This window comes from Equus caballus, chromosome 2 (genome assembly GCF_041296265.1).
Source record: "Equus caballus isolate H_3958 breed thoroughbred chromosome 2, TB-T2T, whole genome shotgun sequence".
NCBI lineage: Eukaryota > Metazoa > Chordata > Mammalia > Perissodactyla > Equidae > Equus > Equus caballus.
In genome coordinates, this window is record NC_091685.1 from 39249820 (window position 1) to 39275108 (window position 25289).

Sequence of the window (25289 nt, forward strand, 5' to 3'; positions counted from 1 at the left end):
CTCAGGGACCTCGACTTTCAGGCTGGGGTAGCAAGGGGACACTGAAGGTGTCACCCCGATGCAAAGTCTGTCTCTTCTTTCCCAAAACAGCAGCTCCAGTCTCTCCTCTGGCAGCAGCTCCCAGAAGGGCTGCCAGGGTTGGGGGCCCAGCTCAGCTGCTTCCTGCCCACGCCCTTGATGTTTCCAGGACCTCAGGGCCTCGTCTCTAAAATGGGCCAATAGCTCAAGCCCACAGCCCCTTGAGGACTTGCCTAAATGTACGGGTCAGAATTAAGGAGAAGGAATTTAGAGCTTTTTGGATTTGGGGACCGAAGCTAAGGGGTTGCGTGCGTGTGGCCTCACTGTAGCTCTTAGAGCAGCTCCTGAGTGAACGCTGGCGAGGGCGATGTCACATGGTTGCTGCCGCCCCTCAGTCTGATCCGCTCCAGGCCGACTGCTCTCACGTCGCACGTGTGCGGGCAGCTCTGGGTCAGCTGGCCGTTGTCAGCTGTCTGTCCGGGAGGCGGTGTCGGCTCTGCGTCACGGAGTGGCTCTGTCGGAGCCAGATTTCCTGCTGCCCAGGGCAGGGGCAGAAGGCCCGTGACTTGGCATTCCGGCCCCCTGGGTATTGCCCTGGCCAGCTCCCCGGGTGTGTGACCTGGGCAGCCCCACGGGACCCCACGCTCAGAAGGGCCCGGCACTAACGCCCCGCTGTGGCTGTCTTGAAGTTGTCAGCAATTTTTGAACACGGGGCCCCAAATTTTCGTTATGGACAGGGCCTGGCAAATTATGTGACCGGTCCTCGTGAGAGCCACCCCGCACCGGCTGTCATCTTCATCCCTCCCAAGGTCCCCTCAAGGACGTTGTCGCCCACCTCACAGGGGTGGCAAAATGACGTCATTCATTCGTTCACATATTCACAGCCACCTGATTCCCAAGCTAGGGCTTCACCTTGAGCACCTCGGTTCCAGAGGGTGTGTGTTGGCGACGGGGAAACAAGTGGAAAATCACTGTTAAAACTTCAGATAGTGACAAAATGTTGTATAGACGACACAGCCGGTGCTGTGAAGGGAGAGGGCGTGAAAGACGAGCTTCATCGAGGGGCGCTGGCCGGGCTCTGGTGCGAGGCTGGGCCTCGCTGCCGTCCTGGGGTGCTTTTCAAAGCTCTGAGGTCATTTCCAGGTTCCCTCAACCCCCACAAGGACTTCAGTAAGTGGAGTCCGAGTAGGGGAGCCAGTGAGGGGGCTCCTTGTGCCCAGGGGACTAGTTAACCATCCCCCCGCAGCCCTGGCTTCTCGAACTAAACCCAGAAGGCTGAGTTTGGGGGCAGGTGGGTGAGGAGGGCGGCTGCCCGGCTTTCTCTGAGCAGCTCCGGTTCCCACGGCCGGCAGCACGCCCTGAACCTGAGGCCTCGTGCCCCACCCCCCCACCCCCCCGCCCCCGCGTCCGGGGAGGGTTTCTTGCACTTTTGACCTTCCCCACGGTGAGCAGAGGGAGGCCAGTTTCGATTCTCAATTCCCCAGACGGAGATGGTGAAGCCCAGAGACGCCAATGACTCATCCAAAAGTCACACAGCAAATCAACTCCAGAGCAGAGTGCCGGCCTGCAGGGCCCCAGCCAGGCGGCTTTCCATTCCAAAGGGCAGTTCAGGCCCGGGAGCTGCCAAGGCTGTGCAGTCCAGGACCGCTCCCCGAGCTCTCTGGAGCAAACCGCGGCCCCCTGCTTGGTGGAGAGGGGGAGCGACTGGTGGGCAGCCGTCAGGACACTTTGGCCTCTGCGTACACCTGGAGGAAGGCCTCCTGCGCGCGCCCCAGAGGAGCGAGCTTCCCAGAAAGCCGAGCGCAGAGGCGGGCACCTCCCCAGTGGGTCGGGCGGAAAGCCGAAGGCTGACCCCGGAGGAGGCCGGGCCCTGGGTTTGGAGGCCCCCCGGGGAGGCAGAGGATGGGGTCCCTCGCGGAGCGGCCGCCCCCAGATGGGTGGAAGCCGCCGGCCCCAGGGATGCTCCGGAGGAGGGAGGCGGCGCTGCAGCTGGGCCGGGGCCTGCCAGGGGGCGCGGCGGAGGGCGGCGGGCCGGTTCACGCGGCGGCCAGCAGACTGGCTGCGTGTTGCAATGTCTGGTGGCGTCGGCAGCATCCTGTCCGCGCGCGCAGCTGGGGTAAGCTCAGGCCGGCGCGCAGGAGCGTGCGGCGCGGCCGGGCCTGCAGGCTGCTGGCACCTTGCATCTCATTTACAGCTCCGGGTTCAGCCGCAGGTCAGCGGCGCCCGTGACATCACGGCGTTTGTTTACCGCCCGCTCGCCCAGGGGAGGAAGCGGGCGGTCCCCGCCGCGGGAGGGGGACCCCGTCCCCACGCCCCCATCCGCGTCCGGGACCCCAGCCCGGCCCCTCCCCGTCTTTTCCCCATCCGAAGCCCCAACCTCAAGCCCCCATCGGCGCCCCAACCCCAAGCCCCAACCTCCTCCCCAATCGCGCCCCCCCATCCGCGCCCCGACCCAGCCCCTCCCCTCCCAACCTCCCACCCACCCCCTTCCCCTACCCTTTCCACCCCTTTCCCGTCCGCCAAGTGGGATCGCAGCCCAAGCCCCACCCAGGACCGCAGCCCGGCCCCGCCCCGCGCCCTCCCGGGACCCCCGCGGGCCGCCCCCTCCGCCTGGCCCTGGGGCCATTTCAGAAGGACAGCCCCGCCGAGGTGTCCCCGCGGCTCCTCCCGCCACCCCCGCACCCACCCTCGGCCGCTTTGTTGTTGGAAACCGTGTGTTTACCAGCGGCGCTGGTGGGTAGCTGGCCTGCTTGGCCGCGTCCGGGCACCCTGTTCCTGGGGAGGCGGCCCTGCCACCTGGAACTGCTTCCTCACCCTCCGCCGCCCCTCCTCCTCCCTCTGCCTAAGCCGAGTGTTCTGGAAGCTGAAGGGACCTGGGGATCCAAGTCGGGACCTTTCTCTTCCTCCATACCCAGGACTTGCCAAAGCCGACCCCCGCCCCCCGGAGAGGGAGGCGCAGGGGCTCCTGCGTGGCGCCCCCTTCTTGCATTTTCTCAGGCTGAACCGTTTGGGGTCGTCCTGGGACCCCCCTTCCTCTGGCAGCCCCACCTGCAGCCCCGCGGAGGCCTCCTCGTCGTCACCTCTACCGCAGAGCACCCCAGCCTCAGCCACCTGTGGCACCTGTCACCTGTGTGTACAGCAGCTCCTAGCTGGCCCCCCTCCACTGGTGTGGTTCCCACCCCCGTTCCAAACCCCCTATCCAGCAGTCAGAACTCATTCCAAAATCCAAGTCAGAGGGTGTCATTTCTCTGTTCACAACCCTTCCAAGGGCTTCCAGTGTCACTGGGAAGAGAATTCAAAGCCCCTCCCCCACAATGGCTTCAGCCCCACACCCTTGCTTCTCCCTCCACCACTTGGCCTCCTTGCTGCCCTCCAGCATACCAAGCTCATTCCCACCCCAGGGCCTTTGCACTGCCTGTTTCCTCTGGCCAGAATGCTCTTACCCTAGATGTCTGCATCGCTCCTTCCTTCACTTCCTTCAAGTCTCTGCCCAAATGTTACCTTATCAGAGAAGCTTTCTCTGTCCCCCCACGTCTAAATACTATGCCCACACCATAATCACCCCCACCCAGCCCCCCTACAAAGCTTCCTGTTCCTCCCACGCACTTTTGGCCACCTTTATACATTGTACAGTCAATCGTTCGTGTGTTTATTGTCCTCCATCTTTCCCATGCACACAGGAAAGCCAGCTCCAGGAGAGTGGGTGAGTTCATGTCCCACTGTACCCTAGGACCCCAGCAGTTCCTGGGACCTGATCCCCCCTCAATGAACACTCCTTGAATGAGTGAGTGAGTGAAGGAAGGAAGGAAAGAGGCAGGATGGGGGTGGTGAAGGAGCTTGGCTTTGGGGCCCAGGGTCCATGTTGCTCTGAAACTTTGGTGGTGCGGCCGGCGTGAGTTACTCTGCCTGTCTGAGCGTCATCCCTGCGTTGGGCGTAGGGCCCCATTTCTCCGGAGGACGATGCTGAGGACGTGCCCGTGCCGGAGAGTGGTGGGCAAATGCCGGGCCCCCTCCCCTCCTCGGTACCCCCCTCAAGGTCACCTGATGGAGGACCTGAAGCAAGGGTCTTGGGGCTTCAGCCCGTGACTCAGGCTCGAGTCTCTCCACCCGGTGCTCCGTGCTCCGCACACCAGTGCACTCGGGGACAGAGAGGACGCGCAGCCCCGGGCCGGCTCGTAGCCTGTTCCCGTTGTGAAAAGACGCGTGAGCGCTCGAGTTTCCCGCTGGAAGTGGGAGCTGTTCTGCTCTCCCTGTGAGTGAGTGAGCCCCTGAGCCAGTTTCCCTGGACGGTTTCCCCGGTGGCCCCAGAACCAGAAAGATTCACAAGTCACACGCCGGGAAGGGAGGGGGACTTAGCCGGTTGTCACACTTGGTTTCTGAGCAGTTGCTACAGATGTGGCTCTTGGCAGGTGGAGGGGGGTGCCTTCTGTTCTCGGGGATGTGAGGCGTCCATCACGGAGGGAGACGTGTGTCTCAGCGAGTGGAAAGGAAGAGATCCGGGAAGGGAAAAGCAGGGGCGTGCGCACATGTGTTTATAGCAGCTGTGTTCGTAGCAGCAGAAGCTGCACCCAGGGTGTCCTTCAGGAGGGGGAACCTGCCCACAACGTTGTGTCATTCAGCACTTGAAAGAAAGGAGCTCTCAAGCCGGGAAAAGACGTGGAGGAGCCTCAAATGCACGTTACTAAGGAAAGAAGCCAGTCTGAGAAGGCCACACACTGTGTGATTCCACCCATATGAGACTCTGGAAAAGGCCAAGCTACGGAGACAGTGAAAGGATCGGATCGGGTTGCTGGGGGTGCGGGGAAGGGGAGAGGAACAGGTGGGGCGCAGGGGCTGTCAGGGCAGGGGGACTATTCTGGACGACGCTGCAGTGGTGGATACAGGTCTTTATATGTTTATCCAAGCCCATAATTCTGTGGAACAACACCGAGCGCGAACCCCGGTGTAAATGATGGGCCTGGGGCGATCATGACCCGTCAGTGTCGGTTCATCAGTTGTAACAAAGGTGCAGTCTGGTGCCGATGATAATGGAGGAGGCTGCACGTGAGTGTGGGCAGAGAGTATGCTGGAGAGCTCTGCACCTTCTGCTCAGTTTTCCATGAACTTAAAACTGCTCTAAAAAATAAAAGTTTTTTAATAAAAAATTATTTTTCAAAAGCCGGGATAGGACTAGGAAGCAAGTGTCTGTGGGGGTGGGGGCATTTTACATGAAGGCCTCACAGGTAGAGTCACTTGAGCAGGAGCTATAAGAAGAGAAGGCAGGGCGAGAGGGCTACTTGGGGCAAGAGGACAGTGAACAGTTGGTGCAAAGGCCCTGAGGTAGAAGTGAATGAGGTGGTTATGCAAACAAGGAGACCAAGGTGGTGCAGACCAGTCAGCCCTGGGAGGGGAAGAGCTGAGGGTGGAGAGATGGGAGCACACTGGATTGGAAAGGGCCCGTGGTCATAGAAACTCTAGATTTCACTCTGGGTAAGACGGGAGGCACTGGGAGTTGTGAGCAGAGCGTCAAGGTCTGACTTACATTGTAGAAGGATCTCCCTGGCTGCTGTGTTGAGAATAGACCGGGGCAGGGTGGGGATCGGGGGGCCAAGGTCAAAGCAGGGAGTCCCCTGCCCACTTGCCTCGGGCTCCTCGGGCCAGGCCTCTCTGGGCCGCATCTGGAGAGTAAGGAGGCGGGACCTGCCTGTACTAGTTTCTGTCGCTGCCATGACCAGTGACCATAAGCTGGTGGCTCAGAACAAGAGAATTTTATTCTGTCGCCATTCTGGAGGCCAGAAGTCTGGCGTCAAGGGCTCAGCAGAGCCGCGCTCCCTCCGGAGGCTCTCGGAAGGACCCTTCCTCAGCTTTTCCAGCTCCTGGGGGCTCCTGGCCGCACTGCTCCAATCTCGGCCTCCGCCATCGCGTGGCCTCTGCTCTGCTCTGCGAGTCTCTCGTCCGTCTCTGTAAGGACACCTGTTGGTGCATTCAGGGCCCACCCTCATCCAGGGGGATTGCCTCTCAAGATCCTTAACTTAATTACTTCGGCAAAGACCCTTTTTCCAAATAAGGTCACATTCATGGGTATCCAGAGTTAGGACATGGACATAACTTCTAGGGGGACGCAAGTCCAGCCACTCCCCCCCGGGGCCATTGTGAGGACTAGGTCTGCGTGCCTATCCCAGGGCCCCGCACCCAGGGGTAGCCCGGCAACGTTAGCTGTGGCAATCGATGGTGAGTGCCCCCTGGAGGACCGAGGAAGCTCCTGGGCCCCGTGCTGACCTGCGCTCAGGAGGGCAGCCCCTGTCCTCCCCTGCTCTCCCACCTCCGCCCCTAAGGGCCCCCAGTGTCCCCACAGCGGGTGAGGGTCGTCACTGTCACCCGTTCAGCAAGCTCTTGCTCTGCGGGCCCCTGTGCTGTGCCAGTGCGGGGCCGCGTCCTTCCTTCCTGCCCAGTCCTTGTCATACGGCGTGTGCTTGGTGACACCTGTGCCATGAACTGGTATGTCCTTTGACAGGGTCACTTGGCTCCTGCAGGGGAGGTACCGTGGCTGAGGGCACCGGATTGGGCCCCAGACCGAGCGGGTTGGAGGCCCAGCTCTGCTAACCCCGGCTGAGTGACTCCGGCTCTATCGCAGCGCCCTGCCGTGCCTCAGTTTCCTTGTGTATAAATTGGGTGCCACGCCTCCCTCCCAGGGAGCCCTATGACTCCCCAGGGGCCGGCCGCAGGCTGGACGTGGGCCGAGGGGAAGTCTGTCCGGCTCCAGGCTGCGGTCAGGATCTCGTGGGAGGAGGACACCGCTGGCTGATCTAATTTGCGGAGCTGCGTGACCGTCCCTCCAGCAACTGAGCTGGCGGGAGCCAGAACATTTTGGGCAGGCCCAAGCAGGCCAGGAAGCCAGGCGGGCCTACTGTGCACGGCTGTGCGGCGATGTCCTGCCTGTCGCTTGGGCAGCTCGGCAGCAGGAAGAGGAACGGAGGACGGGCTCCAGCCCAAGTCCCTGACAGAGAGGCCCAGCGGGTTTTGTCACCTCTGACCCCCGGGGGTCACAGGTCAGCGGTGGGCACAGCTAGCAAATTGAGGCTGCACAAAGGGCAGGGTGCAGACAGGGGTGTGCGGAGTCTGGAAACAGGGCTCCGGGAGGGAAGGGGGAAAGATTGGAAAGTCTGGAAATGTCTCGAGGCGGCACCCGCTCACTGCCATCGATTCTGAAGGGTCGTCTTTGGAGGAAGGGCCCATAGGCTTGCTGGGTGTGACAGGCCAGCACTCCCAGTGGGTGACAGCGAGGAGCATCGAATGGGTTCATTCTTAGAAGAAGAAGCTTCTGTCCCAAAAAGGCCATGAGAGCGGTAGCATTCAAACTTGATTATTTTCTTTAGCAACAGGCTCTTTATAGAAATAACTGTTACAGAACCCTAATGGGGTGCCACTGCTCTGGATGGCCTGGGAGCGGTGCCTGGGGCCCTGTCTGCAGCCCCGAGCGTCCCCGTGGAGCCCCCCGGGTTGCCCAGAGCGCAGCATGGAGACCTCTGCTCCCGGGAGCTCCTCTCCCTGGGCCTGCAGCGCCTCGCCAGCTGTCTCCACCTTCCTGGGCGGGGGGCGTGGACTGAGGAGGGCCTTCTGAGCCAGGGGCAAGGATGGGAACAGAGAGGTCTTGAAGATTCTGTGGCTGTGCCCCGTGCAGGCTGCGTCTGGAGGCAGAGAGCCCCGGCTGGGGTCTTCCAGGCATCGTCACCCGATGACTCCAGTGTTGTGGGGGACGCTGGGGTCTTCTGTGAGCGGGGGGGCCGCTCTTCCTGTTCCTGAGTTAATGGTAACAGTAGTGACCATAGTAGCTTGCAGAGATCGTGTCCTTTCTTCATCCTCCCAACTGCCCTGAGAAGCGAGTGCTTCACTGTCCTTGACTCACAGGGCGGGTCGCTGGGTGTTTCGGGTTCATGGGCTCCTAAGTGGTGGATCGGAGAAGCGAACCCAGGCGGCCTGGATCCCGAGCCCGCGTTCTGGGCTGCTCTCCTCAAGGGACAGGGGCCTCTCTTTGGAAATGGGCCCGCATGTGAAAGAGGGGAGAGCTCACAATTTAACTTAAACTATACACACAGCTGTTAAGAGTGTGTGTGTCCATGTGCACAGGGCACACCCACTTCTTGGGGCCCCGCTCTGACGCTGGACGTGTCACACACCGAGTGTCCCCACCTGCTTGTTCCCCGCCGGCAGCCAGGGTGGATTTTTATTAACAACCTCCTGCGGGAGGTGCCGAGAGCGGGGCCGGGCACTGTACCCTCCCACCCCCCACCCTCCCTGCCATGGGTTGGGGTCTCTGCTGGGTATTTTCTTTCCTCCTGAGAAGCCAGCCCAACACTTCGCTCTGAAACATGGGGCCGTGGGACGTGAGCTGGGAGACACCTGCCCAGAGCCTTGGGTCCTTCCAGGCCGCCACTTACAAAAAGATGCTCCTCCTGGGCCCCGGCTGAGACCACCCGGCTCATGTCACACAGCGATTGTGCTCCGCAGCTGAACTCCAGCCGGGAAGGCCAAGCGCAGGCACGAGGGCGAGCCCGTCTGGGGAGGAAGGCCGGGCTGGGTGGGGAAGAGGCGCTCACTGATCCCGTCAGCAGACTTTTCTAGGGGCCTCCTGGGGCCAGTGCCATGTGACAACGCTAGTTGGCGTTTACTCAGGGCCTGGCCCGTGCTGGATGCTGAGTGACAAGGTGAACAGGATTCCCCAGAGGCCCTCGCGAGCCCGTGGGGGAGGCGGGGTTCACAGACAGGCCCAGCAGGCTCGCACCTGTGCCCCAGCGGAGGCAGGAACCAGCGTTGGTGTTGGCGGTCGGGAACGTGAGTTCTGAGTCACACCGCGCCGCTGCTTATAAGTGGTGTGACCCTGGGCAAGTCATTTCACCCGTCTGAGCCTCGCCTGTAAAATGGAGAGAGTAAGCATACCCACTCGTGGGATCGCGAGGATGGAAGGAGAGAACACGTGGATGTGCTCAGTAGGTGTCAGCCATCATGTAGTGGTGTTACTGTCATAGGGAGGATGGAAGGAGCAGCTAGGGAAGCTTCTGAACTGAGGGGGCATTCAAGCGGGGTCCTGCAGGATGAATAGGAGTCCACAAGTAGTCTTGGCATTTAAAACAGAGAAAAATAGCCTGTGCTGGGCAATAGACAGGATCACAGGGAAGCCCGAATGCGTGAGGTTTAGTCCCTGCTCTCCAAGAGACAGGGGGTAGACTCGAATGACAGTGACGGCACTCCTGGGGCCACAGGCAGTGGGCAGTGAGTGAGCGCAGCCTGGGGGCTCTGGAGCCCCAGCGAGCTCCCTCCCTCATCCACTCAACAGTGGGGAGAGAGACGCCAATGGACAGTCACCTCACGATGGAGGGGAGCCCCCAAGAGGCACTGCCAGGGGTCTGGGGACGGCGGGGCTGGGTCACCTGTGCGGGAACCATCTGTAGGGGCGCTCTACCCTGCCTCCTTTAGGCCATAAATAACGGCGCTTGTCCTTATGAGGCACTTTTCCCTGTACAGACAAGCGTAAAGAAGCAAGCGACAGTCACCCTGGCCCCACCCTGAGACAACCCCGGTTCCCGGGTAGCCGGTGACTTCCACGAGCCTGTTCGGTTTTCAGGGTTGAGATTACCCTATGTGGACAGTGCTGCGCCCTTTGGCTCTGAACACTAGATCCCTGAGCATTTTTCCATGTCATCGTCGCTCATCACGCTCATGGCTCCAGAAGAGGGTGTGTCAAGGGGCTGGGCTGGAATTTTCTCAGCCCTTCCTCTCCGTGGGAAATAATAACAGAGAACACACAGTCAACACATAGTCGGGGCCAGCTCCTGCGTGCTGAATCCCCACAAGACCCCAGGAAGAGAAGAAATGGCTTTTCTCCTCCGGGGAGAGTGGTGGTGAAAAACCTTGGTTCAAATCCCAGCTGTCATTCAGTTGTTGTGTGACCTCAGACAAGTTGCTTAGCCTCTCTGGGCTGCAGTTTCCTTCTCTCTGTGATGGGCATAATATAGCAACCTCATAAATCCCCCACTTTAAATGAGGTTCCCTCGTTTATTCTTTACCCTACTCACTGTAATTTGTGTCCCACTGTGTTCTCCTTCCTTCGCTGTCTCCCCGACTGGAACATAGGCTCACGGAGGCAGGGACCTGTCTGTTTTGTTCTCTGTTGGGTCCCCACAGCAGGCCCTCTGAGTGGTCCTGGGGAGCGATGGGTGGGGTTGTTGCGGACATGGAGGAGGTGAAACAGGAGAAAGGCTGGGGGATGAACGCCAGTCCCAGGACACGTGCAGTTCGGGAGCGGGACTCTCGAAGCTCGGGCTGTCCCCTGTGGGGTTCAGGGGAGCCTCTGCAGAGGACAGAGGCTCTGCGTTGAGTCCTGCCTCCACCCCGCACTGTGTGTGACTCTGGGGGGTTCCTCGGCTCCCTGGAACCCCACCTCCCGGGCTGTAAGGAGAGGGTCCTCCCAGCCTTCAGCTCTGGGGCCGCTCGGGGGCTCAGCTCGCTGTGGCTGCAGAAGGCAGCCTTGTGGGGAAGGGCAGGAAGCCGTGCCTGTGCTCAGAGGCCCTGGCTGGGCAGGGTGGCCGTGGCCAGCGTGGGCCCTGTGCCGGGAGGCCGGAGGGCTGTCTCCTCTCCCCTCCCCCTCACCGGTCAGGAGCCTCAAAGGAGGACAGAAGCTAAGTGTCTGCCCCGGAGGGGAGGGCGGCCAGGAGGCGCTGAGCTGCCCAGAGCCCCTAGAGTATAAACCCGGCTTAGGAGTAAGCTCGGGGCCGCCGACCCTCCCGCTGCCCCCTGTCCCCGGAGTCCGTGAAGAGGAGGCCGTGTTGGGCTCGTATCTCTGCCCCCTGCCCAGGCCGTCCTCCCGGGCCCCTGCCTCCGCCTGCCCGCTCCGCACCCTCATGCTGGCACTGGGTGGGGCCCTGTGCTGTCAGCGGTCCGGGGTCAGCCCCGGGTGAGTCTGGGCAGGAGCCCAGGGCAGGTGTGCTGAGCTGTACCTGCCAGTTTCCTGGGCAGTGACTCTGAGTCCCGGGAGGGCTCGGGCAGGGGACTGGAGGAGGAGGAGAAGGCAAGAAGGACAGTGGCTGGAGCACCTCCGGCCGCTCCCTCCACTCAGCTGTCTCCCTCGCTTCCCATCCCCCGTGGACCCGCCTGGGCCACCTCATCCCCGTGGAGATGCACCTGGGTCCTAAGACGGGAACGTGCCCAGCCTGGCTCCCCGGGGACTCTGAGCATCTACCAAGGGCCTAGGAGACTCACAGCGGCGCAAAAGGCTGCAGACGCTCACACACAGACGCACACTCACAGGCACAGAGACGCACACTCCCAGGCACAGAGACACACAGCAAGGCACACACTCACCAGCCTGAGCCTCGTTTTCCTTTGCGACTGACCCCATGCCCCGTTTCAAGGGTCCCAGCCTCTGACCTGGCTCCTCGCAGCTCAGCGCCACAGTGGTTTTGAGGTTCTTGGGGAAACCCCAGGTCTCAGTGACTCTTGGTCCAACTAGATCTGTGTTGAATGTCCTGGGACCCTAAATGGCTCAGGCAAGGAAGATAGGATGGTCTGGGCCTTAAAGAGGCCGTTTCACTACCTCCCACCCCATCCCATCTGTGATCCTGAACTTTTGTTCGTTCACTCGACAAACAGCACATGCCCTACTGGGGACTGGGATATGATAATGGACAAGCCAGAACCGAGGCCCGCAGGGGGTTCCCAGCCCAGTGGGGTTGGCGTGAGGAGGGCAGAAAGCACAGCTGTCATGGTGCCCAGGCAGAGGTGGGGGCTCTGAGTGCAGAGCGTGAGGAGGAGTCCCTCAGCCCACAAGGGGTGTCCCCAACAGACCCCCGAAAGGAAATGGCCAAACCTCAGGGTCCCACCTGGGTGCATCCCCCACCCATGGGAGATGGTGGGACGCAGCCTTCATTTCACCTCCCTCGCCCAGCCCGTGTCCCTCTCCAGGGCGTCCTTCCAGCCATGACTGTGCTGGCCTCCCTGGTTCCCCGACTGCCAGTTTCCTGGGCAGACCCGGGGGGAGAGGGGGCTTAGACCCCTGCCCTCCTCAACCCTACCTGAGGACTAGGGGGGGCCAGGACAAGTTAGTCATCTGGACCAGGAGTCCCTAGGCCCTTGGTGCCCCTTCCACTGGAAACTCACGCACACCTGTTTGGGCTGAAAAGCAACCCAGGGTTCCCAGAATGAAGGGCACCCCATCTGGGCCACTGCTCCAGACCCTCTGAGGTGATCACTGGTGCTCCCAGGTGTCTGGACCCCTGCGCCTTCCAACAAGGCCCCCAGCTTTAAGCTTCCCCTTTCTGTCGGCTTGTCTAGAAATTCTCAGAGTCCCCAGAGGTACCTCTCTCTGCCTCAGCCAGACCCCAGGGAGCTGTGCAAGCCCCAGGGTCCTGTTCCCCATATGAGCTGGAGGTGCGATGCGGTTGGGCAGGGACCAAGCAGGAGAAAGAAGGCCAAGGATTCCCTTCACCTTAGGCTGGCATACTTAGAAATTAGATGGATGGTTGGATGATGGGGTGGGGTGGGTAGAAGGAAGAAAGGAGGGTGAACGGATGGATGGATGGATGAGAGGAAGAAGGAAGGAAGGAAGGATTAGGTGGGTGGATGGATGGATGAATGGGTAGATGGATGGATGACTAGGTGGATGGATGGATGACTGGGTTGATGGATGGAAGGGTAAGAGGAAGAAGGAAGGAAGGATTGGGTGGGTGGATGGATGGATGAATGGGTGGATGGATGGATGGATGGATGGATGGAAGGGTAAGAGGAAGAAGGAAGGAAGGAAGGATTGGGTGGGTGGGTGGATGGATGAATGGGTAGATGGATGGATGAATGGGTTAATGGATGGATGGATGGATGGATGGAAGGGTAAGAGGAAGAAGGAAGGAAGGAAGGATTGGGTGGGTGGATGGATGGATGAATGGGTTAATGGATGGATGGATGGATGGAAGGGTAAGAGGAAGAAGGAAGGAAGGAAGGTTTGGGTGGGTGGGTGGATGGATGAATGGGTGGATGGACAGATGGGAGGAAGGATGGGTGGACAGACAGATGGGGAGACAAGGGAGGATGGCAGGAAACTAGGGTGACAATGACTACAAGGCAAGGGTGGGGCCTGGTGGAGTGGAGCACGCCTACACCAAATTGCCTTCCTAGAACAGATGTTTGTGTCTTTTCTTGTCTGTGAAGTGAATGTCCCCAGTCTGTCCTGGAAGAACACTTGCTAAGTCTGTTTTTAGTTCAGCAGACAAGAAAGTGTCCCTTGGAGCCTGTCTAATGGCAGTCCGATGGCCCTCGAGGGACTTCTGTGGTCACGGAGAGCCGCCGATGGACTCCGCCCTCGTAAAACCCTTCCTGTATTTCAGGACTTCAATCAAAATAAATGAAGTGCTTGGACTAGGTGGGGTTTTCAGACTGGGCTTTGCCAAAGATGTTTCAGGGGTTGAGAAAACACTTTTATTTTCTTTTCAAAAATGTTTAAAATTCTAGTAAAAAGATCAAATCCATTGGGGGCCACCAGCCCATCTGTGTGTCCCGCCAGCCACACCCACTGGCGGCCCTTTCTGCTTCAGTGAAAGCTCTGATATTTCAAGGTAAACAGTTGATAAACTGTCCCACCAACGACTACTCGTCTGTCTGCCTTTTCTCTATATCGTGTCACAAAGCAAAATACAGAAATCAGTTGGACTCAGGTCTGGTGTGACTGGAGCTCCGTCTGTGCCCCTCTGGAAAGTGTTTGTCTTCCCAACACAGCCTTTCTGTCCTCATTAGAGGAAGCGAATGCAGAGTTGGACGTGTAATTTATTCCTTCCACTGGTTTCACACGTTGGGGTTTCCATGTTGGGTTTTATTTTTAAAGGAGGAATTTCACTGGTAATTTTTAAGAGAAAGAGAAGAAACAAACACATGAACCCATTAGACTAGTCCCCAAGGAGCCTTTCTCTCTGCCTTGCTCTGGTCCTCTCCAGCCCCCGGCCTTTCTCCCGCTGTGCTGACTAAGCTGAGTCTCAGTCAGGCTCTTCGTCCCCACGTTGGGACCTCTTTGGTCCCAATGACGCATCGAGGGGAGGTGTGTCATTCTTGCTTAGGTCAAGGCTGAGAATTAGCCAGGCTTCTCTCCTGAGCCTTTCATAGCTGGCCATTCATAGACTTGTCTAACCCCTTTAAGCATCCATTTCTCAGTCCTGCCAGGGTCACCTCCTGGCTCACGAGTCCACGTTTATCACCCTCGGGGTGAGGCGGCGTGTCCTTCCCGGGGGAGCCTCTGCTCGCGCTCCTTCCCGGCTAGGCGGGAGGCTCTGCTGGGCTGTGTGCACCTCGCGGCAGAACCCCCAGTCCCTTCCAGTGGACGGTGGTCATAAACCTGGCTCTAGACCAGATCTGTGAAAAGGCCGGCTTGTTCCTAACTGAGAACGTTCTGGAACATTGTACAGAAAGAGCTCTGCTCTTGCTTCTAACTGTGTAGATAACTGGAATCAGGCTGCAGGAGGCGTCCCGCTGGAAGGAAGGCCTCAGAAAGATTTGCAAAGAATGCATCAGTCGATGGGTCATGAATGGGCTCAGAAACCATGGTTCACGTCAGAGGGGGCAACGTCGCTTTACAAAATCATCTCGTTAATTCACTTTGCACACTCTCGGTGGGGTCATGGAGGCCAGTCCTGGATCTAAATTTCTGATGACGGTCACTGAACCACGATGGCTTGCTTAATGACCCCGTTCAGTGCTGTTATTCTCTCCTCCTAGATTGTTCTTTGGGGCCGGACTGAGAAATGCCTGAAGGAGACAACAGAGGAGATTCGGCAGATGGGCACCGAGTGCCACTACTTCATCTGTGACGTGGGCAACCGGGAGGAGGTGTACCAGACGGCCAAAGCTGTCCGGGAGAAGGTAGCCTGGGCGAGTCCATCCTCGGCTCAGCTGGACACGGGGGATGCCAGCCAAAGAGGGCATTTTTACGGGGCCTGGGAGAGAGCGTTGGTTATTTCTGGGCACCTTTGGGGACTCTCCCGTGTAGCTCGCCCAGTTTTTGTGCGCATATACATGTGTGCATACACGTGTGAGTGTGCATGTATGTCTGGGTGTTACAGGGGGCAGGGGTTAAGTGTGGGTTGATTACATAACAAGAGTAACCACCTCTTGTCGCCTCTGGAAGTTTAGACTTGGTGAGTTTCCATCGTAGACCCTGGGGGGCAAACGTCCCATTGCTTGCTGGGAAAATCCTTCTGACTCCAGCCGTCTGTCTAGACCGAGTGTATCTATGAGCTCTAAGAGAGCAAACACCACCCTTTAAGTATCTAGCCCAGGGTAAACGTTAACTATCTCTATGCAACAATAACCTCATTTATTATGAATGTGCTCTGCACCCGGTAGATGGTACGCCAGCCATTATTTCTAATCCTCGGAACGACGTTGGTATGGTTATTAGCTCCATCTTACAAGTCAAGGCTGGTGCTCGGAGAGGCGATATGGCTGCCCAAGGCCACGCGGCCGGGGGTGATGGGGCCAGGTCTCGCCCCTGCAGGTTCAGGCCACTGGGGCCGGCAGCCCTAACGGCCCTGCGGCTCCCTCTCGCCCGCAGGTGGGCGACATCACCATCCTGGTGAACAACGCCGCCGTGGTCCATGGGAGGAGCCTGATGGACAGCGACGATGACGCCCTCCTGAAGTCCCAGCATATCAACACCCTGGGCCAGTTCTGGGTAAGGGCTGTGCTGGGCCAGAGCCAGCCCTGGGCGTGACACTGACATGTTCCTCCCCCAGGGACCCCAGGAGCCCTAAGGGAGGGGGTGGGGGAGACACTTACTAGGACTTGGGCTCAGGCCAAGAGGGGACGTCCAAGGACAAAGTGGCCAGATGAGAGGCGTGACCAGCCCCAGGAGACGTGGGACTTCCTGACACGTGGAGCCCTGTGCCCCGGAGCAGGCAGCCCTGGGCCCCTCCCGTCCCGGGAAGGCTCGGTCACCGGAGTAGTGCGCCTGTCCAGGGTCTGTCCCCGCTGCGGGGCGGTGGGGGGCGGCGCTGTGGGAGGCTGGCCCTAGCTGACCTCCCCGACGCCCTCAGACCACCAAGGCCTTCCTCCCGCGCATGCTGGAGCTGCAGAACGGCCACATCGTGTGTCTCAACTCCGTGCTGGCGCTGTCCGCCATCCCCGGCGCCATCGACTACTGCACGTCCAAAGCCTCGGCCTTCGCCTTCATGGAGAGCCTGACCCTGGGCCTGCTGGACTGTCCGGGCGTCAGCGCCACCACCGTGCTGCCCTTCCACACCAGCACCGAGATGTTCCAGGGCATGAGGGTCAGGTCAGTGAGCAGGGGCCGCCTCCCCACACCCAAGTCCCGCCGGCACCCTGGGCCGGGGAGACCTTGGTATGCACTGAGAGCACTGAAATTTGGAAATAACCCGGCAGCCCCTTGGCTGTGGCTCTGCGGTCTCATTCCTGCTTCTGCGTCCGTGGGGCAGCGGGATGCTGTAGGGGTTGGGGTCCTCTTCTGCGGGCAGGGGGCTTTGACAGAGTACCCGTGCTACACGCGTGCGGTGGAGCCCTTACCCCCAATCCATCCCAGGAGAGCGGAGTGTTGATCTGCGGGCAACGTGGATGAATCTCACAGGCATCACGCTGAGTGAAAGAAGCCAGAGACGAAAGCCCTTTCTGTGTGGTTCCGTTTGTATGAAGTTCTAGAACAGGCAAAAACTGGGCCAATGGTGATAGAAACCAGAATAGTGGCCGCCCCTGGAAGGGTGAGGATATAGCCTGGGAGGGAGCCCGACGGAACACTCTAGGCTTTTAGAAACGTTCTCTCTTTTTGATCTGGGTGGTAGGTACGTCAGTAAAAATTAATCAAGTTTCACACTTAGGATTTATGCTTTTGATTGCACGCAAATTATAGCTCACTTTAAAGAAAGACCGCAGCCCAGCCGCCGCTCCTGCGGGCCAGTTAGACCAACGAGAACCACTGGTTTTGAGCTCCCGCTTTGCAGCCGGGCACCCAAGGTGCCAACTCACCTGTGCCTACAATGTCCTTTGTGACCTTGGGTCCCATTAGCTCCTACTCCATTCTCCACTGCTAATCTGTAAAATGGGATGAGGAGAATGTCTACACGTAGGGGTCTGTGATAAGGATAAAATGGGACCCCCATGGAACACCATATGTACTACATAGTCAGCGCCCAGTAAATGGTGCCGTGAAGATGCGCGGCTGTGGAAGGTCATAAGGTTATAGATAAATGAAACTAGAGAATTATCCAAAAATGATTTCCTTGTTTTTTTGCAATGCAGCGTATAATAATAGATTTGCCTTCTAAATTATATGTATCAGCTTCTTCAGAAAATGAGGATGACGTGGAAGGGTCACACTGAGAATTCGGTGAGACGGTTGGCGGAAGGCAGTGGGCATGCGAGCCCTGTGGGAACCACTCGGTACCCTCTCGTTAGTGTGAAGAGGGCCAAGTGTGGTTTTGTTGATCAAGAATCAAAAACACCTGGTTTTGAACCACGCCTGTTTGGTTGGGGAATCTTGAGCCAGTTTTGTTACTTTTCTGAGCTTTACTTTGCTCGTCTGTAAAACAGAGGAAATAATGTTTACCTTGTAGGATTATTGGGAGAATTAGAAATAATACATGTAACGTGTCTGGAGCAGAGCCCGGGGCATCCTAGACACTCAATACAAGCTGCTGCTCTTATTATCTTTACTAACAACAAACGTCTTCATAAACGCATATGTTATGAATCCTCCTAGCAGGCCGTATCTTTAGTTTATCGCAGGAGTATGTATTTCCACGGGACTTGCATGCAAATTATCACAGATTCTGAATGCAGAGGAGGCTGGATTAATGACTGAATGTTCCATGTTGGCTTTTTCCTCCTATGACATTGTGGTTTGGTTTCTTTTCATCTGGGCATACAGGAGGTGCTCAATAAATGCATATTGGATGGAAGTGCAGCAGTGGCAACCCGAGGTTTTAGTTGGGCGCCCGGAGCACAGAAGTGGGCAGGACGCTCGCAGACCTGCCCTTGCGTGTCCGGTTCACCTTCTGGCATAGTTTCCTCTCCACCCCGTCACCACTGTCAAAGGAAAGGAAAGGTTTCCCCATGTCCTTTTCCCACAGTGGTTCACAGTGTGGGCCCAGACTGCCTGGGGCCAAATCCCAGCTCTGTGTGACCTTGGGCAAGTCACTTAGCTTCTCTGTGCCTCGGTTTCCTCGTCTGTAAGAAGGGATAGATAACAGCAGCGCCTCTCCGAGGGTCAGACCAGCTGCTGCGCGTGCGTGCGTCAGCCGCCCGCCTGGCCAGCAGTGAGCGCCCGGGAAGCCTGGTCACCTGTGGTCGTGCAGGTGAGCCCAGGGGGAAGAAAAGTGAAAGGATGATTGATGCCCCACCAACTCCCATTTCCTGAACGAGGAAAAGAGGAAGCCAAGCGCTGGCTCCCTTCCCAGCTGCGCTGAGCAGCTTCCTAGAGTCGAGGGTGGGAGCCAGCACCTAGGACAAAACGGACGGGTTTTCTGGCAAAAGTGGCCATACGGGTGTTTGTAAATCGCTATTACGGCTCCTTAGGTTCCTCTCACACCTGACACTCCACAAACGCTGCTGCCTTTGGCGCGCAGCCGTCTCGAGAGTGAGCTCTCAGCCCCGTTTTACAGACAGGGAGCAAGGCTCCGAGAAGCGAAGGCCGCACAGATACTGAGCGTGCTCTTTCCAGAAGTTGATAGCTCCGCCAGCCTCCGGTTTACCCACCGTGGAGGAAAAGGAGAAGGTCCCTCCAGCACACAGCCGCAAGGTCCTCTGTCAGGTTCCCCTGCAGGGGCCTTACCAGGAAGGGTCTTGGTCCCTCCGTCCCGTCTTCCCTTCCTCCACGTAGCAGGCTGGCCCAGATGGACGCTGGGGGGACCCGACTGTCCTCCGTGTCTACAGGGTTCCAGTGTCGGTGAGCTGCCCCGGCATGTTCATCTCTGCAGGCCCCCCGAGGCGGGCCCTTGCAGACCGCGGGGCTGTGGGCATCCTAGCAGCACAGCGCAATTGCAAAGGAAGCACAGGGCGGGGGGACGCCGTGGACTCTTGAGGCCGACCAAGCCCGCGCTGGGGGCCCAGGAGTTGCACTTTGTTAGGGTGACATCAGACCCAGGTGACTCATCCCCTTAATCCTCCTGGTGCCGGAGCAGCTCGCGAGTCCTGTGTGGGATGGAGGTCGGAGCCAGCAGCACCAGCCCTGCACCTCCAGGCCCCGGGGCCGTGGGACAAGCAGCGAGCAAGGGTGGGGACGGAGCATTGGCCTGGGGCTCGAGCAGGCCTGGTTTGAATCCCTAGTGCCCCACCAACTCCCCGGGGCCTCAGTTTCCCTCTCTGTAAGTTGGAGTGAATGATTCCTGTTGAGCACTTAGCCCAGGCCTGGCTCTTAAGGAGCATCGTCACTGAGTGGGTCTCAGCTCAGATGCCTCTGGATAGGCATGAGAAGCCCCTGCTGTTTGCTTATTCAATCATTCATTCATTCATCAAACCCATGGAAAGTGCTCCGTAAACCTTTGAATGAATCAATGAATGCCCGAGTGAAACCAGCAGCTGGGCGGAGACGGGCATCCCGGCAGAGCCCCTGCCTCCAGGCAGGATGAGCAGGACACATTTGGGGGAACAGCAAGTCGTCCAGTCTTCCTCCACTCTGCAAGCATTTATTGAGCACCTGCTGTCTGCTGGACACTGCACACAGGGTATACAGCAGGGAGGAAGACCAGCCATACCTCTGCTCTGGGGGGACTCAGTCTGATGGGGGAGACAGGCCACTTGCAAGGAAACAAGCAAACGGGCAGGGCCCTTCTAGATGCTGGAAACACAGAAATCAGCAAGAGGACAAGGTCAGAGGCTGCTCTGAGTGGACAGCGGAGGAGGGAGCCAGGCTCATGGGCCAGCTGGTAAAAGACCTGGGAGAGGAAAGAGCCGAAGTGACAGGAACAGAAAGCTTGGCCAGGCCTGCTGGCGCAGAGCGCAGAGCGGGAAGGGAGGAGAGGGGTCGGGGGAGGCAGGGCCCAGAGGGAGCAGCCAGCGCCGGGGGCCTGGGAGGTGAGCGGGGGGAGACGGGATCTGAGGGACGTTTCAAAAGAACCCCCTGAGGTGCTCCGAGAGGGGGTCCAGCTGGGTGGGCTCTAAGTCCTTGATTGCCGAGGGGGCACTGACGGAGCAGTGAGGGACTGAGGAACTCTGGGGGCGCCAGGGGGAGGCGGGGAGAGGATTCCAAAGGGGTCTGGAGTCTCCCAAACAGGAGAAGCCACAGGGATGACCGAGACCCGTCAGCCACCGAGGCTGTGGCAGACGCCCCCGCGTCTCCAGGAGAAGCCCATCTGCCTCTTCCTGCCCTCAGGTTCCCCAACCTCTTCCCCCCGCTGAAGCCGGAGACGGTGGCGCGGAGGACGGTGGAAGCCGTGCAGCTCAACCAGGCCCTCCTCCTGCTCCCATGGACCATGCACGCCCTTGTCATCTTGAAGAGGTACAGGGCAGCGGGAGGGGCTCCGGGTCAGGCCTGTGCCCACCGTGCCCTGCTCCCAGGGAGCCCAGTGTGCAGGGGCCCCAGGACACGGTGATCGACTGGCCATGTCTGCCGTGGGCTGGACACGAGGAGGGCGGCCCGTGTGCCATGGATTTCCCATCCTTACGACGGAGCAGCGGTTCTCAAACGTGGTCTCAGAACCCCTTTAGAGTGTTAAAAATCTAGCAGGAGCCCAAAAACCTTTTGTTTATGTCAGTGGTGTCCATCGCTACTTGCTGTGTTCGAAATTAAAACGGAGAACAAATTTACAAGATTTATACATCTGTTTATATTTAAAATATTTATTTATTCATTTATAAGTAGCAATAACCAACCCATTCCATGTCAATGTAAATATGATATTTTTATGAAAAGTAAGCATATTTTCCGAAAAAGAGAAATAAACGTAGTGAGAAGAATGGCATTGTTTTACATGTTTGCGAAGCTCTTATCATCTGGCTCCATTGCAGACAGCTGGACTCCTGCATCTGCGTCTGATCTTTGTCTGTTGTGATGTCACATGTCCAGTAGCCCCTGGAAAACTTGACTGTACAGTCATGAGAGAATGGGAGTGAAAAGGGAAATTTTTATAGTAATAATGGCATTATAATGACAGTGTGACCTCTCAGACTCCAAAGAGATGGCAGGTGGCCCCCCGGGTTCCTGGGCCACACTTTGAGAACCGCTGTTCCAGCACTGAGGCCTGGCCGCCGCCTCCAGGAAGTTCCGTCTAAGGGGAAGACGGGGGTCTCACGTCAAAGGCTCGGGAGTCACAGTGCCAGGCGGGTGGGGTCTACCGGGCGGACCACCTCGAGGAGGCTTGAGGAATTCCTGCAGAATTCGCCTGCAGCACATTCCCCTGGAACCTTCCAGACTTTGCGCAGCCAGTCCTCCCATCCCCGCCCCACACGGAAGGGCCTCTCAGAGCCCCAGCTCCCACCCTGCAGCCCGAGCACGTGGACTCAGCTCCTTGGGCCCCGCCAGCCGCGGCCCCCGGCCCCTGCCGGCCGACCCCTGGCCCCGGCCCGGCAGCAAAGCGCCCCAGCGCCCCTCAGACGGCAGCCCCGGGCTCCCCTCTGGCTGCCGCGAGCTCGGTGGCCCCGCTGAGCAGCCACGCCAGCTGCAGGCGCAGAAACCTGGTGCGGAGGGGACACGAGCCGTCCCTTCTCCTCCAAACTCAAAGCTCTTTGGAGACGAGAGCGTGGGGCGCGGGCAGGGGGCATCCCGGGGCCTTCGGCCACACCTCGGCCGCCCTCGGTCCATCCCGACCGTCGCCCTGAGGTGGTCCTTGGACACCTCCGTGAGCCCCTAGAAGACGGGGACTCAGGTCCTCAGCGAGGCTGGGCTGCCACCTTCCACCTCAGGGAGCTTTTGAGAAGTCTTTTGGAACATTCTAGAAAAAAGCTAGTTTGTCTAAACATCCCAGTGCTCTCCGCAGGACACCCCCAGGCTACATTTCCTGTTCTGTCCCCCACCACTTTCCCACAGGAAGCAGAGGCCACCCCCTCCTCCTTCCCTGCCCTGCACCCCCTTCTCACCTTCCCCAAGAGAAATCTTTACAGGCACAACTCTAGTGCCACCACCCCCAGGAAGTCTTCCAGATTGCTCTGGCTGGAAGCGAGCCTTTCCAGTCCTGCACCTGGCGTGGGCCAGGGCCCTTCGATTTGATTCAGCAAATGGACTGAGGCCTTCTCTACGCCGGGCCCTGTGCTCGGGGCCGGGGTCAGGGATGGACTGTCGGCCACAGAGGCTCCCATGGGCTTGACAAGTAAACAGCCGGGACAACACCAGGGCTTGTTGGGGAAGCACAGGGGCCATGAGGAGCCCAAGGGGAGGCCTAGGGGTGAGTCTGGGAAGTCTCCCTGGAGGAGGTGGCACCCAGGACCTAACACCTCAGTCCCACATGTAAATATTTGTTGAACAAGTGGCATGTGGAGTTAACTGACCTCCAAGATACCCATGGGCCCCAAGATGCTGAGAATGTGGCTTTGAAAGTTTGTGTCTACCATCCACCCTTCACCTTGTTTGTCCACTTACCTGAAAGCCCTTCCTCCGTGGAGGGGAGGAGCTGGTGTGTGGCTGTGGGGTGGGGGGGCTTATGGGAACCATCACTCTACTGCGCCATCTTGTGTGGCCACCAGGGATGTGGCTGCTGGACCCCCACTGACCATCCTCTCTTCTCCCTCCCCCCTCCCGCAGCATACTCCCACAGGCTGCCCTCGAGGAGATCCACAAATTCTCAGGAACCTACACCTGCATGAACACTTTCAAAGGGCGGACATAAGGCAGGACCCAGAGACGCTTGAAAGCCACGGAACCTGAGGGGGCATGACACCTGGGCACACACCCACGTGCCTGTCCCTTGGCACACTTCTGCTGGGTGAACAGGACTGCTCCTGTCCCAGGCAAGAATCCAGCTGCCCCACCCCACCCCAAGCCAGCCCCAGGACCTTTGCACAGGACTGGTGGGCATAACTGACCCCCATGGGGAGGCAAGAAACCAGCCAGCAGCCGCCTTGACACTTTTGTACATTTCTAATTCTGTAGAGTTTATTGTTAAATTGCTTCTCGAGTCTAATCAGCCTCAGCAGTGTGCATAGACTATTTCCGGGAGGGTCTGTGCCAGACGCTCCTTCTCTTCCTCCAAAATCCACTCATCCTCAGCTTGCGCAAACTGGTTGAACGGCAGGAATGAAAAATAAAGAGACATGGCTTTTGCGACTTCCTTTGTTGAAACCCTCGACCCCTGGTCCTTGGTGGGCAGTGGGGAGGGGAATAGTCTCAACCACGAAAACCTGTCCTTCGAGAGAGACAACTGGTCTGCTCGGGGTCCGCAGCCGCCGGGAGTGGAGTGGGCAGGAAGGGGGCAGAGTGGGAGAGGAATCGGAGCGTGGACCTGGGGCACGTGGCTCCTTGTGGCTCTGCCTGGCCACCCCCAACTGCCATGGGTGGTGCCGCTTGGCCCCGTCACCTACTTCCCTGATGTGACCATCGTGGCCTAGTCTGCAGAGAGCTGCCCCCACCCTGCCACGGCCCTGCCAGCTACCAGGCCCCCAGATCAGGAGAGCAGGGCCCGTCTGTACTGAGCACCCACCGTCTCCCTAGCACGTGCTGGGTGCTGAGAGGCCAGAACTCTGAAGGCCGCCAGCACAGCAGGGCCGGCGCTAAGCGGGGGCTCTGGGCCCGAGCCGGCCTTCCTCACAGGGGACAGAAGTGAAACAGCTCGGGTGAAGGGAGTGGCCCGGGATGGCAGGGGACGGGCACAGGCTGGGGCGGTGGGAAGAGCACAGCCAGGAGACGTGGGGAGAGCTGCCCCGTGGCTCCTCGGCTGCTGCAAGCTGGAGAAGCCGGGCCTCGGGCGGGAGGACAGGTGGACCGGCAAGGTACTCTCACCTGTGGAGGCTCCGCCCACTCAGCTCGCAGTGGGTGGCAGGGTGGGGACGGGGAGCGGGCGGGGCTCGAGGGTGAAGGAGAAGGCCGCGGGCACACATTCACGGGAGGGGCTCCCCCGAGAGTTGCCTAAATTTGCACCGACATGCAACTCATGAGAGAGAAGGTCAGCTCCTGGCTCGGACGGGTGTCAGCCTGATCTGTGTGCAGACAGGCCAAGTCCTGAGGACATCCACCGTTACTGAGCACCTCCCGAGGGGCTGCCATGGCCCGAGGGGCCACCATGGCCCGAGGGGCCGCCATGTCCCAAGGCACAATACTTTAACTGAATTATCCGCTGCTCCTAGCAGCAGCTGAAGACCAAAAAAACGGCTCTCGGGAACCTCTCCCCCTTTTTTTTTGGTGAGGAAGATTGGCCCTGAGCTAACCTCTGTTGCCAATCTTCCACTTTTTTTTTCTTTTTTCTCCCCAAAGCCCCAGCACATAGTTGTACATCCTAGAAGTAAGTCCCTGTAGTCGTTCAGTGCGGGACGCCCCCTCAGCATGGCCTGATGAGCAGTGTGTAGGTCTGTGCCCAGGATCCGGACCAACGAACCCCGGGCCGCCGAAGCAGAGCACACCAACTTAACCACTCGGCCACGGGGCCGGCCCCGGGAGGCCCTTTAAAGACTTCCAACAGCCACAATGTGTGGCAGCCGGTGTGGGACCCCCGGGTCCCAATGGCTTCCAACAACCGAGGCTCGTCTTCCAGTTGCCGCCTGTCCTTCGAGCTCCGCTCTGTGTCGTCCTCGCTCTGGGGCCCGGCTGACAGGCGCCTCCTCCCGGGACAGTGCCCGGTGGTAGCAGAGGTAGACGCCCCTGGCCACCCACACCCTGGCTGACATTTTCTGCCTGGAAACATCGCGCGTCACTTCTGCTCACGTTTCACTGGCCAGAGCAGGGGCTGTGGCCGAGCCCGCCGTGGGTGCAGCTGGGCACCCAGGCCCCGTGGAGGAGCCGTCTGTCACCTTGAACAATACAGTCTGACACCGCGCGGGAGAAGGTGTCCATAAGAACCTGAGGAAAAATGAAAATGCGGCAGAGGCTGGAGGGAAGCGGATGGACGCTGCCCTGGGACGCGGTGGCCTCTGGGCAGGACACACCTGGCACTGAGCAGAGCCGCCAAGAGGCGCTGACCTTTGGGGGGTGGGGGTGTGGGAGGAAGCAGGCTCAGAGCAGGGAGATTCTGGATGCAGGTTTGTAGGGCTTGTGACACTGGAGCCAGAATTTGAACCTGGCTCTGCCTGACCCACATGCCCCTGGCTCACTGTGGGCCGGCGGCAGGGGCACCAAGCCAGGACCCCTCACCTTCGTTTTGGTCCTTGAAGACATGCATCAGCAAAGG

At 59.1% G+C, this 25289-nt stretch overlaps 1 protein-coding gene across 8 annotated transcripts in view; it reads left to right on the forward strand.

Annotated features, from left to right (window-relative positions):
- The window catches only part of DHRS3 (dehydrogenase/reductase 3), a 39884-nt gene extending 16648 nt beyond the window's left edge, over positions 1 to 23236 (forward strand). For 4 of the 8 annotated variants that reach the window (XM_070253168.1, XM_070253165.1, XM_023635755.2 and 1 more), the window contains 5 exons: positions 14749 to 14892; positions 15584 to 15703; positions 16065 to 16303; positions 20351 to 20476; positions 22715 to 23236. In XM_070253168.1, coding sequence (XP_070109269.1) covers positions 14749 to 14892; positions 15584 to 15703; positions 16065 to 16303; positions 20351 to 20476; positions 22715 to 22799 — 714 coding nt within the window. In that variant the 3' untranslated portion in view covers positions 22800 to 23236. Of the gene's footprint in view, positions 1 to 2042; positions 2135 to 3652; positions 3722 to 14726; positions 14893 to 15583; positions 15704 to 16064; positions 16304 to 20350; positions 20477 to 22714 lie in introns of those variants that run through there. The other 4 variants (XM_070253181.1, XM_070253173.1, XM_070253160.1 and 1 more) reach the window with 3 other exon arrangements.
- The last annotated feature ends 2053 nt before the right edge of the window (positions 23237 to 25289 follow it).